This window comes from Dermacentor albipictus, chromosome 5, assembly GCF_038994185.2.
Source record: "Dermacentor albipictus isolate Rhodes 1998 colony chromosome 5, USDA_Dalb.pri_finalv2, whole genome shotgun sequence".
Lineage (NCBI taxonomy): Eukaryota > Metazoa > Arthropoda > Arachnida > Ixodida > Ixodidae > Dermacentor > Dermacentor albipictus.
In genome coordinates this window covers 86,668,898-86,682,449 of record NC_091825.1, presented here as the reverse complement: position 1 = coordinate 86,682,449, position 13,552 = coordinate 86,668,898, and the positions used below count along the sequence as shown (strand labels likewise).

Below are 13,552 nucleotides of genomic sequence, written 5' to 3'. Positions count from 1 at the left end.
CTCATGCAATCGTTTCAGACGCCCTTCCGTGCGCAAAGTTAGTCGCAACGCCGTTATCTTACCAGAAGACAAGTTCATCCAGCGTGGACAAAAAACGTGGAACACATGCATTGTGAGAATAAACGTTATGCAATAAATTTTCCTCGTACCGTATGATCCAGCCTCGTTTATGGTTCTTCAAAGTGTTATCTGAAGGCTAAACACGTCCGTGTAAGGGAAGAGATTCGGTTGACGCCTATGTGTCTATGTGAGACGGCGACACGGCTATTGTATGATGTCATGATAGCGATAAAGATAACTTGATGATGGTGGCACGACAATGACGACGACGATGACGATAGCATTGGCAGATGGAAAGACCTCGAAGGCGTAGCGACGTTTGCATGACACCATAATGACGATCCTACGACAATGAAAGCATGACGATGAAGTAATGATGGCGATGACCATGGCAGGACCGACCTAGGACTTGTGGCTACAAGTGCAACGCACCGCGAAAGGCAGACACTCAAGTAACTGCTGCAACGTCGCCGTAGAATATAAGGAATGGTCAGAAAAGGCTCCTATGTTTTACCTGTTACTGGGAGTGGCTGTCACATGTGGCTTAAGTCGCCTATTCAAGCCCCTGTACGAGGACCACTTGTCGATGCTAAACGAATGAAAATACAAGAATAAAACTAGTGCAGAAAACTGGGATTGCAAATGTACAGGTATGTACAAGTATTGCGATCACTGCGAAGCTATCACTTAGAGATTGTGCTTTATTCAGGAGCCATTTAGGACATTTGGACCTTTACTTCTTTATCATCATAATCGCACTCACTTGTCGTCATCATGACGGACATCGTCATCGCAAGCTCAGCTTAGTACACTGCAGGACCAGCCCAGACATTTCCAGATAACTCTCTAGTTCATGAACTAACTGATCGGACATTATGCTAGCAAATTTTCTAATGTCAGGAGCTCTAACACGCAACTTCGGGGGCATAACTTTTAATTGATAGTGCTAAGAGCTTTGAGTTAGACAGTTTGTAAAATTAGAAACACAAACAGTGTCCTATTTTGACTGCGTTTGCTTGATACCAATGTCCATACCTGTTTTACGTTGCGTGACGCAAACATTTCTTCCTCGCAGGTTTCAGCAGTCCTACAGGACTCGGCCAAACTGGAACTCATGTGGAATAGACTTCTGTGCGCTGACATTGAAATCAGGCTATGTCCTGCCTATTTTTTTCTTTAAAGTGACGGAGCAGTCTCACACTTACGCCTGCTTGTAGAAGTATGCAAAAGCGTTTATAAAGTAACCTATATAAGGGATCCAAATTTCGCCTTGCTTGCCCATGAACTGCGCCATCCATTCAAAGAAGCGAATATGCATTGGCACTGCACGACTCCTGCATGCCCTGCCCTAACATATACAAGAGAATAGCTCCTGGGATCACCGCACCACATGAAATGCGCAGGAGAGTTTAGCCGTGGTTGGTCATCAGTTATCTGTATGAACTTTCTTCGAAAACGCGGGAAACAAGCTGGGGCTTCCAGCGTAGGTTCCACCGAAAATGTTTCGACCCCGGCTAGATGCCGCATGACCTGATTTATCCAGTGCTGAAGGGCTACACTGTTCTGCGAAATGCTGTCGGCCTCATGGCAAACCGTGCCCAGCATTTTGTTTAATTGATTAAACGGGCATTTGAGGGGATATATAATTAGAAGAATAAGAATGGGCTGGGGTGCGTTTGGCAGGCATTCTCAGGTCGTGAACAGCAGGTTGCCATTATCCCTCAAGAGAAAACTCTATAAAATCTCTGTTTTACCTCGCAGTACTCACCTACGGGGCAGAAACTGGAGGCTTACAAAAAGGGTTCTATTTCAATTGAGGACGACGCAACGAGCTACGGAAAGAAGAACATGGGAGTAACGTTAAGGGATAAGAAGAGAGTAGATTGGGTGATGGAACAAATGCAAGTTAATGACGTCTTCGTTGAAATCAAGAAAAATAAATGGGCATGGGCAGGGCATGTAATGAGGAGGGAAGATAACCGGTGGTCATTAAGGGTTACTGACTGGATTCCAAGAGAATTGAAGCGTAGCAGGAGGCGGCAGGAAGTTTGGTGGACGGATGAGATTAAGAAGTTTGCAGGGACAACATGGCCACAATTAGCACTTGACCGGGGTAGTTGGAGAAGTATGGGAGAAGCCTTTGCCCTGCAGTGGGCGTAGCCAGGCTGATGACGATGATGATTATGGTGATGATTGTTTTCTGCATACAAGCGGTAAAATAATGACAGAGATTAAACGCCCACTTTGGATTGTTGCCTCTTGGTACGTTGGGACGACATTTGTTCTTTCATCACCTACTATCGGTAGATCAATAAAGGAGATGCTTTCCCAGGGCCGTGAAACACAGCAAGCACCGGACAGGCACGCTATGAAACGACACGCGCCAGCTGACCCAAGCTTCACCTCACCAAGGCTCACCAACCACATCCAAGTGCGGATTCGCGGTGTTAAAAGGTTTCTTCATCCGCTATGCAAATAACAAAAACACGGTTCTCAGCATCGATCCAGCAATCAGCCGCCGCGGATACATACGGCCGAGCCAGCCGGCGTCGACTTGAGCCTGCGCGAGGTGATGGTTAGTTCCTCCTTGACCCCCGAGGGTCGCGCGGCTTGATGTACGCGCACACGACCCCTGCAGGCGTCGGGCGATCATAGCAGGTCACGCCTAATTGGCCGGCGCGGTTTCTGTCCCGGCATCCGCCGGGCTGCGTTGTCGCCTCAGGCACCGCTGAAGGTGAAGGACGATCGCTCGCTGAGGCCACAAGCGGGGGTGTATGCAAAGTTTTGTGCGCGTACGTTCTTCCGTCGTTCTTTCTGCGGTCTTTCTGCAATCAGAGTGAAAGAAAACATTACTTTATGCCTTTCGTTTAAGTTACGGAGAGGTCGCTGGGGAAAGTGCGAGCTCGGAGGATTTTGGAACGGTTGCGACGTGTACATTTGCAGGTGTCGTAATTGCGCGGGCACGTCGCTGTGTTTGCGCGTCATGTAGGTGCGCCAGCGCTTGCTGCCAACAGAACCTTTTCAGAAAAAGACAGAAATGTCGGAATGACGCATGTCCGCAAGAACGAGAGAGATAGAGTTAGAGAGAGAGAGAGAGGGAGAAAGAGAAAGGGTATACAAGTGAGAACGACGGCCGGCAGACGGAAGCTATGCGTATATAAAGGGGCAGCGCGTACAGCACCCCCGGGAGTTTGACTTGGCGGAGTCTGTGACGTTCCCGTCTTCTGTGGTGACAATCGGAGACGTGTTTCTAGCCTTCGGCTGAAGCGGGATTCTAACATGGTGAGGACTCGGCCAGTGCTGGTGCTTCCTTCTGGTATCCAAATGACCATCGCGTGCTTTCTCCCATTGTACCAATGAAATTAATAATTGGAACAGCTTCGCTTGTTAGTTGCGTTATCATCATCATCAGTAACATAAGCCTAATTGTGTTCCCTACAAGAAAAAGAAATTACTTCTTTAACGTGGAAAGAAAACGCTCTTTGAGAGGCGCCATAGTGTGGGTCCGGAATACCTTTGACCACGATTCTCTCAGGTACATCAAAAGAGAGGTACTTGCATACCACCCCTATCGGAATACGGCCGTGGCGACAGGGAAGCGAACCCGCGTACTCGTTCTGAGCCGTACAACACCGTAACCACTGAGCTGTCACAGTGAGCACTGCGAGTGAGCATGATCCTTCATTGCAATCTCTACAAATATATATATATATATATATATCTACAATCTCTACAAATTTCTATATAAGCGCTCCATCTTGGAAAATATTGATTCATGCTACGTTTTCTTCCTGCGTTTCAGTATTTATTCGATTACTTTCAACGACCACCATCTCTTACTGCTGTGTTTAAATCTACCTTGCTTAAATCTACGCCTGCCTAATGATGGCAGCTGGTTTGTCAACGAGTGTTTGTCCTCAAATCCACTACGCTATCCTTTCGTCCCTGAAGGTATATGCACGTAGGATTTCTTGAGGAGGTATGAGACCTCACAGCGAGAGCGAGATATTCATTATAATAGTAAATGAGGGATGGGGAAAGATTGACTGAACCTCTGCATTCTAGCCAGCTAATCAGCGTTGGGAATAGGTGAACGAAAGAAACCGCCAATAAGTGAACGGCATGGTATGCCGCCAGTGCTGAAGCATTATCTCTGTTTGACCGCTTGTGATCCCGACCACAGCTGCAATCGAGTTGGATTTCGGCGGTGTCCAGGTCAAGGTGCCCGCGCAGCGGCGCGTCTACGCCTCCTAGCCGACGACAGTGCCGCGATGATTACTATTGCTACATTCCGGAGGTGCCCTTCGGGGGCGGAAGAGAGTTGGGGCATGGCTGTCTGATCAGCTAACGGATATAAGAGGCAATGCTACGTTAGGCATCTTGACTGAGACAGATTTGCGTAGGATATCGGAAAGAAAGATAGGTTTATTGACGAGTCAACATTGACGAGAGTCAAAGCAACATAGTAGTATAATGGTTTTCCTTAAATTGCGCCGAACAATTTACAGCGCTTTCGCATCTTTCCTCAATCAGAATTCAGCGACTGCAGCAGGGAACCGATCCCGTGGTTTTGTGCTCAGTATTAGCCCACCATAGCCACGGAGGGTATATGGGAAAATGGCCTTGATTTTAAGAAATGTATTGCCAATGGCCGATTACACGATAGATAAGCAATTACATCATGTTCTGGAGGACTAAAGACAACACAGCAAATAAGAATAAATACCATAAAAATAAGTTTATACCATTTAAAAAAATACAGAAGAAGGCAACTCCCGCACTGCTTTCTCTGGCTCTGAAAGCAAAGCTACAGAATACGCGCGCATGTAATAGCGCTCTTGAAAAAAAAATCCCACATTCTCATCCGCACTAATCAGAGCTGGAGAGGAGCAGATATGTATATTTTATTTACGACAGTAAAATAGGATGAAATAGCGCAGTCATTGTTAAATATCACGAAGTTCCCTGCTTTTATTTTCCGCGCTTCATCTAATGTCGAACTGTCAGGGGTGGAAGCTACGCAGAATCGGTATCTGTTCCAAGAAACCAAAAGTAGCGTCAAACGCTGCCGGAATACTCGGCGCCGCAACATACGTGCAGAAACTCCACCTCCGTAGTTGTCCCTTCATTACCACAAAAGGTTGACCACGCGAAAGACAGTTGAGTTCACACCCTGCACCCACATTACATCGTCACAAGCACTGACGTCGTAACATTAGGAATTGCTCTCGCAGCAGAAGCTGATTACACTGTGGTGAAAGGCAACTCCATATTGAATGTTTATATACTAAACGAAAGACTACGATAAAAGACACCGGTAGTTAGCGAAACTAGCTTAAGTTACGTGCGTGGACGTAAGATTGCTGCGCGATTACCGAAAAAAAAAAGAACATATCCACTGTGATAGCTTGTGTAAGGTTGCGAATTGTACGGCATATGTCTGGAAGAGTGATTTAAAGCTAATTCGATGTCAAAATCAGGGTCACTTCTCCTTATGTGTGTGGACCACTCTGTTACGATTCTGTAACAAAACACTACATGTGACTAGTCAGTCTATTTCTCAAGTTAATTCAGATAAAAGCGTATTTTATTTGCATAAACGCGTAAATACAGGTTTAACATCGCAATGCAGTTCTCCCTTTTTACTTTTTATCCTTGATTGCCGCTTGATGGGATGGCATTCGCAATGTATAACATATTCATTTTTCGTATTCGACATCTCGTCGGTTAGCCGATGACTTGATGCCCAGAATCCATTACTGGGCCGCCTATTTCGCATAAAACAACCCATAATATTTTAGGCATCAGCCCTCAAGTAGCCTACTCAAGGAAGAGACACATCTCCATCAATCACCTTTTGAAAGTCGTCACTGGAAGAGACATGAGGACGGTCGGTGTGGTGCAGGCTCCAACTGCAGAGAGTGCGCTTCATGGGTTTTTTTGCGTTACATCTCTCCTGTGTTATCAAGCTTCCAGAATTGACATCTCAGAGGACTTGAGAGTATGCAAGCTAAGACGCTCAGAACCAGCCTTTGTCTTTCGCGAAGCGCCTCAACATCCGCAACAGTGGCCATCGCCAGAGGTCATCCCATCAATATGTACATATCACCATTGACAAGCTTACAACGAGTTTTCAACGCCTTTCCCTGCTCCAGTCTCAACACCTTGATTTTCGTTTGGAAAGTAGACGAGGTACGACATATCCAAGCACTGCAGCCTCCTACCATTCCTCTCTTTCATCCGATTTCGCAAGATCACCATGTGCATTGGGACGACTCCGGCACCCAAAAGTGCTTAGTTGTAAAACTTAATTCGGAGAGTTGAAAAGATGTCGGACCTGTTGATTTTTGCCGCAAGGAAAGCCAATATTCATATGCTACACGATACGTACTCCTAATCGAGTTAAAAGTTATTGAAATTTCAAAATTATTCACATGCTTTTGCAAGTATATTTTTATTACGAAAGAGAGAGACAGAGGAAAGGGGAAAGGCAGGAAGGCTCACCAGAGAGGAAGATCCGGTTTGCTACCCTACGCTGGGAAGAGAGGGGAGGGGGAGGTGAAGTGATAACAAAGTGGAGATAAAGAAAGAAAGGAGCAAAATTAATGTAACATAGAAGGAGGACCCAAAGGAAAAACAGTTTAAGGACACTCATACAGGCATTCATTCATCCTATTCTAACCACCTCCACTCATGCGGTTGTTATTCCGTCGACGTCAACGTACAAATAGTTCAACATCAGCCACGTCACAACATCGACAGGTTGCGAACTTGCCGCCAGAGCAGTCATTTATGTGAATTGAAAGCCATGAAATTTCTGAGCTATATTCTGCAATTCAAAAGCAACTCAGAGATCTCTCGTGTGAGCTCTGTGCCACGGATGACATGAACAGTTGGCTTTAGAGATATCATCACAGTGCCTTAGAAAAGTTTGCAGAGCCCATGACATGGTATTTCACTGGCTGCCGGGGCACTGCATCATCACTCGCAATGAAAGGGCCTACAAAGCTGCCCGTGAGGCACGTGGAGAAAGGGAAGGCCCTTTGATTCAGTTTTCAAGAACGGATGCAGCGCTGCACTTCACAGATCTTGCCCATAATATCACACTACTAAAATAAAATACACCGGAGTTCGCTAACTGATGCCTACACGCTATGGACTCATGTCACAAATTTTTCCTTCTTTTACAGCGTGTGAAAAAAACAACCTTGCTCTTTGTCTGCGAATAGGAGTTTCTCTAACGAACGCCTACACATTCACAATTGAAATGGCCGACTGGGTCACTTGCAACACATGCAGTCATGCGAGAAACCATAAAACACCTGTTTTGTGACCGCTACCTAACGAAGACGAGAGGCTTGCCCTTCGGACAAATTCAGGGCCCTAGATAAACAGCTGTTAACAAAAGAGCACAAGCTCTGACTCTGACCTCGTGCGTCTGCAGTGCGCTAAGCCACAATGCGCTGCTGCGCTTTTTGAGATACACCAATCCGTATGAACGTTTTTGACGAGCCACTTCATTATGTGTGCATATACACAAAGTGTGAACTTCTCCTTCGCATCTTGCAGTCCACCCAGTGCAGGGTTGTCATTCGGGATAAGCATGGTTAACCTTCTTGCCTTTCCTTTATGTATTTTTACAACAAAGCTGTATATGGCTAGTTTCCAGCGGATCGATGACCGTATACCAAAAACTATGGGCCGACTTGCGGCGGAGGTGAAGCAGCCTTCAACCGCTCCATCAACTTGCAAAATAAGTTTAATGTCTTGAGTCCAAATAGAACCCGTATCCGATAATAATTTGATAAGAACAAGCACTACACTTTGATCCGCGTCGGCCATGTCTACGCTCGCACAGCGATCTCTTTGTTGGCATTCGAAGCGCTTGCGCACCTCATTTCCTTTATTTCCACTGTCCTGTGGTGGCGGTTCCGTCTAAACATGACGCGTCTGTAGTTTCTTCCGGTTCCTCGGGGTGGCGGTGCCATGGTCCACGCGGATGCACATAAAAATCACGGTAAACAAGTTCGTACCTTTGTTCAAAATTATGTGTCACCTCCATGTCGTGTGCTAAACAGCTTCGCTGGTCATCCACCTTCACAGAGCGGAATGGCTCATGAGTTTTTCTCTCTTTTTCATTTTTTTTTTGTCGTCAGTGACGACGCAGTGGTATTGTTTAACACAAAATATGAATTTTCCGAAATTCAATGGCACCAAAACAATTTCACGATTAACATATTATGTCGCCTGCACCTTGTATTTATTATCTTACTAGTTATAATCTAGTTTTTATGTCGTTGTTAGTTACTAGTTATTATCTTGATGCTAGTTTAAACTTGGAAATGTAGAAAGTCGCTGTCCACGGTTTACACACCACGTCTGAAGAGAGTACTGCCAGAGCTTCCGTTCACGTACATGTTACAACCGCACTTGTGAGAGTGCCGCATTTAAACCCGCGACACAATCGTCCAATTGTCGTCGCTCAGCACAAACAAGGAAGGACGAAGGGGACAAGGGAAGCGCTGGAGACTGTCGTTGGCCTTGAAACAATAGGCTGTACACGTAGGCAAACGTTTGATCCCAGGAAATCTTTCGCAGTGAGTAAACTCTGCTTCAATACGCTGTTGGTGTTCAGATTTCGAAACATGGCTCCCGGTATCCTATCTTGTTCCAATGTCAGGCGAAAAACACCTCCAAAACCACACCTCCACTTACGATACTGTTACAATGCTGCGCGTCCTCTACAAGTCTCCGCAAGGTTCACAAAAAAGCTCTTAGGCTAGAACTATTAACGAATTTCAGTGAATCTTGGTGCTTGAGATATTATGAAAGAGTGCAGCTGGCCAATAACAAGATAACTTGCAAGCAAACAAAAAAAAATTGTAAATTCGGTTTCAGGATGCGTATTTTCCCAAAAACGTCTTACGCTAGAATTCTTCGTTGCAGAATATCTCAGTCAATGCTGGTGGTAAACTTATTATTAGAAAAGGCTGCCGGTCAAGGGCAAAAAGCACTTCAGTCGAAAAAAGCTGTGAGTTAGGCACCAGGTTCCCAATAGCGCATCCTCTTGGCCTGTGCCCACGCAAAATGAACACAGAAGTAGAAAAAATAATTCGACCTACATCCGTAAATTACACATTTACAGTGCTAAAAAACTTCACAATTGCCGGAAGCAGGGTCTTGGTCAACCAGAAAGAGAAAGAAAGAGAGAGAGAGAGAGAGAGAAGGCAGGTAGGAAAGACAGGGAGGTTAACAAGACTTTGTCCAGTTTCTGGCCAGCCAAAAGAGACGCACACGCGAAAGGCCGCTGGCGATGTCGCCTATAAGTTCCCGCACTAGCTTAGCTTGTTGCAGTGACGTCATCGCTTTTGGTGGCATGTTCTGAGTCGTAGGCCATTTTTTAGCGTTAACGATGGAACGTAACGCGTTCTTAAAAGGGTGATGGTTTGGGCTATTTGGCTTTCCCTAATACTAAATGGTGCAGCGTGGAGCCGGACAGAGGGGTTCTGAAAAGACTAGGACGAGCGCTTAAAGAGCCAAAGGCAGAACTTAGCAAGTTTAAAGAACTTTTAGTAAGCCACATTGACCTATGTACGCGCACAAAAAACTGACGAAACATTGAAATTCATCACTGGCATTGGTGCTTCTATGCGAATTGAAGAATAGAAGCTTTGGCTTTTATTTTCAAGTCTAGGTATGAACTTGTTTTCATAAAATTAACGGAAGATATGTCTTTTAAACCGTTATTTATGAGGGGAAATGGATTTAGTGCTTAGAGTAGTGTCCTTTGAACCCGATGCTTGTGCCAGAGCCACTTATTAAAATTTAGGCTCCCTTTGAGTGCAGACGCTACCGCCTTATTCGATACAGCTTTGCTAAGCGACTGTATGTGCGTGTTTATTTTCTCTTTACGTGTGGTAAGTTGCGCCTCTTACGTCGATTAGCCTGTTTGTCCGAAGCACTAGTCATGACTCCTGCGACCATGGCGCCTACTGTAACTTGCGGCTACCTTGCGAAAAAGTAATTTATTGGACGGTCGCACTTTGCCAGTTTCATCGTGATCCAAACTCATGCAGCGTTGGTTATGAAAGGGATAATGTCCACGTTAGAAATTTGGCGAATTGCTTTTTATTTCATCAGTTACTACTTATTTCTTTAATAGTTTCGTAGGAGATCCTTCCTATGAATTTTGCGTTACGTCGGCGGCATGCAAGTTCTATTCGAATGAGAACGCAGGTGCGAGTGCCATATACGTTTCGTCTAGTAGAGAGAAAATGTCGGTGCCTCCTGTGAGCATCATAAAGACGCACATACAGGACTCAGACGCTGTTTGCACAAGACACTGTTCGATTAGTAGACTTACTGATGGCGCAAGATTTGAATGTCGAAATTCCGGCTTCATGAAAGTGCCACATGAGAAACGCGCTGCGTTCCATGTGACATAGCTTTGCAGCAATGAATCCAATGCCGTTGCACGAATTCATTTTGTTTCTAGGAATTGTTACTTTGCCCAATTAAAAACATCTGGTCCTTTAGTGTGACTTTGGGATTGCGTACCTGCTCAGGTTAATGCGCTGTGTTGGCTACACGCGTACTGGTCGTTCTCATTTGGTTCAGACTTCACCGCAACAGGTTCCTCTTTGTGGTTCAGGTTTGCACTTAACTAACGGTATACTGTAAGCGTCAGATGGTTTCTTTCGAAGACGCATCTTCTCATTTTAGACTGTCCTTTATTGACCATTGACAGCTTCCGCGGAACCACCGCGGTATCCCACTAGCTATAACGTTTCGCTGTTGAGTTCGAGATAATGGGTTCGATACCCGCCGCAGCGGCCACATATGATATGAGAAAAAAAAGTGAAAGAAGGTGCGTGCACTTAGATTTAGGTGCACTTTAAACAACCCTATGTGGTCAAAATTATTTCGGCGTCCGCACCAAGGCGAGCTTCAAATTCAGATTTTATTTTGTCACGTAAAACCCCAGAATTTATTAAATTCAGCTTGCTTGCATTGATCTAGCCGGGCTAGAAGATTATTTTGCTATATGCCGGTGTCGACACAGTCATGTGCCTTCTGGTATTGCATATTCGTGTGTTTAATTTTCATGTGTTCAAGGCAAAGTTGGTGATTCTGCTAGGCGTCGTCGTTGCAGCCGTGACCATGGTTCACGCGCAACAGGTGGGTCAATTTTGTTTTTGTATTTGCTTTCGAGCTTAAAGATTAGGTTCTGCGTTCTGAAAGGGTTGCGCAATCTTTAGAGAGAACTTGAAAGACGAGGCAGAACTCGCTTCCCAGTAATCGAGGGGGAAGAGTGTTTGCGCACGCTCGCGCAGGCGCGAACGTGCATCTCTACGCAATCATTAAAGAAAAAAAACACACAACAGAGAAAACGTGAGACGATTGGAAATAGACAGAACGTAAGACTTTTTGGCAACCACCAGCTCGTAGAAATATACGCTCACAGTGATCGCATCCCATGGCTGAAACAATATGTGTGCAAGTTGTAGGGTCATTCTGCATGTACGTAGGCGTAGGGCTTAGTATGTTTTGCCAATAATGAAAGCTGTGAGGAAATGGAGCAAAACTTATTTTGCTGCTGCAAGTCACCTTTACCGTGTATAGGGAGCAGTACATTTCTGAAGTGTGCGAAAGTCGTTTGGTTAACGCTGACTAACGAGTTTTCAGATATCTATCTAATTGCTTGCATGGCACTGACAAAGTTCTTGAGCATATCGAGAAATCTCCAAATTAGGCGCTACTGGCAGGCTGATTTCTACGCCAGTTACCAAATTTAAGGGCACAGGGGCTACTTAGCTGTTATATTCCTTAATTTCGAACACTGCTTTCTAGCACTGCGCAGAGGTAACTGTTCTAAAGCTGGCGGTTTCTCCACATCTATCGCTAAGTGACTAAATAAAAAATCACTATTTATTTAGAATGTTAACAACAACAACAACAACAACAACAACAACAACAACAACAACAACAACAACAACAACAACAACAACAACAACAACAACAACAACAACAACAACAACAACAACAACAACAACAACAACAACAACAAAGTAGAGGTGTGCGACGATGCAAAATCACAGCCAAATTTTAAGCGAATCTGTCCCTCAGTCAGTTCTGATACCCAGCTCGGCATACCCAGTTGCAAACACTCACTGACCCAATTTCTCTATTCGGGCGTATACCCACTGGCCCTTGCCCAGTGGCCCAAGTGACGGTATACCCTGCTAGGTAACAACCAACAGCCATCACACACAAAAAAGAGGGGGGGGGGTGAACTGAAACAATGCTTCGGTTTAAAAGAGTGAGAAAGAAAAGACAGACTGCTTTCTGTCGAGCAACTTTCCCTTACAAGTATGTCTAAAACAGCACGTCATGAAAAAGTTTTCCTGGAAAACAGGAACTCAGCTCAGCTACGAGACAGGACAATGCGCAAGCTGTCTAAACACTCAGGCACTCAAAAATCTCTTCACGTAATGCAGACGAACTTGTGCAGCTAGCGAAATTACACAGTGCTGCCAAGTTTTCATTGCTGATTGATCTCTGTGTGCGTGTGTGTTTCACGTTCGCTCGCCAGGACCAAAGCGGAGCGTACCAGTTCAAGTACGACATAAAGGACCCGGAAGGAGGCAGTCACTTCCACGAGGAGTCGAGCGACGCGGGGGGCAACCGACGCGGCTCGTACGGCATGACCAACAGGGAGGGGCAATACGTCAAAGTTGAGTACACTGCCGACGAGAGCGGCTACAAGCCGGTCATCGACAGCAACGTGCCCGGAGTGTCGCGGCAGGGTTGAGCACGCATGCAGCAGACACGACGGGACGCATCGCAGCGCGGGGACTTTCGGCAGTGGCATCGGTGCTTTCATTTCCATGACTTCATTTCTCACTCCTCGGAACAGTAGCAGTTGCTTCCGGCCGGCGCAGAACATCGTTGTGATTAAGGATGTTTGGAATATAAAGGGAATCGCTTACAAGATACCGTGTACGTGTCCCTCTTTCCTGTGGTGGACGCTGCCTGGGCGAATGTTCAGTATTGCACTGAGCTGAAAAAACAAAGGTGGGTGGAAGTCACCAGATCGCATTAGCCAGTCCGTTTTCTTAACATCCCCATATTCGTGCTATAGTTTACTGAAAGCCACAGCACCGGAGACATGGGCTCCCACAAGAGCGCTGGTAGCGGTATATTGGGCTCGTTTGTCTAATCACAAAGTGTCGCGAGCATTTTTGGGCCTATATGCTGTTCTTTTCCAGGAAAAAAAATAGAGCAACTGTGCATTCATGAATATGATGCTGCTGGCGCTCTTGTGGTAACAGCTACATTGCATATTGCCTACGATTTCAATAACTCATTGCACGGTAGTGGGAAGTCGCCATTGAAAGATGGTGCCACTAGTGCTGATGCAAACGTCTACACCTCGGGAATGTCGTAAATGGAGTACGCATGCACGGAAGAAGTGAAATCTCTTGCATCCTAG

The 13,552-nt window shown here is 45.6% G+C and overlaps 1 protein-coding gene across 1 annotated transcript; it reads left to right on the top strand.

Moving 5' to 3' along the window:
- Positions 1 to 3,207: 3,207 nt before the first annotated feature.
- Positions 3,208 to 13,053, top strand: LOC135906840 (adult-specific rigid cuticular protein 15.7-like). Its single transcript, XM_065438433.2, has 3 exons — positions 3,208 to 3,342; positions 11,176 to 11,238; positions 12,653 to 13,053. The coding sequence occupies exons 1-3, from the start codon at positions 3,340 to 3,342 to the stop codon at positions 12,869 to 12,871; spliced, it is 285 nt and encodes a 94-aa protein (XP_065294505.1). The 5' UTR covers positions 3,208 to 3,339; the 3' UTR covers positions 12,872 to 13,053.
- The last annotated feature ends 499 nt before the right edge of the window (positions 13,054 to 13,552 follow it).

Excerpts from the sequence above, each read along its gene's own strand:
- LOC135906840 (XM_065438433.2), top strand. Across the intron at positions 11,239-12,652 it reads CCATGGTTCACGCGCAACAG|GACCAAAGCGGAGCGTACCA; the intron begins GTGGGTCAATTT and ends TTCGCTCGCCAG.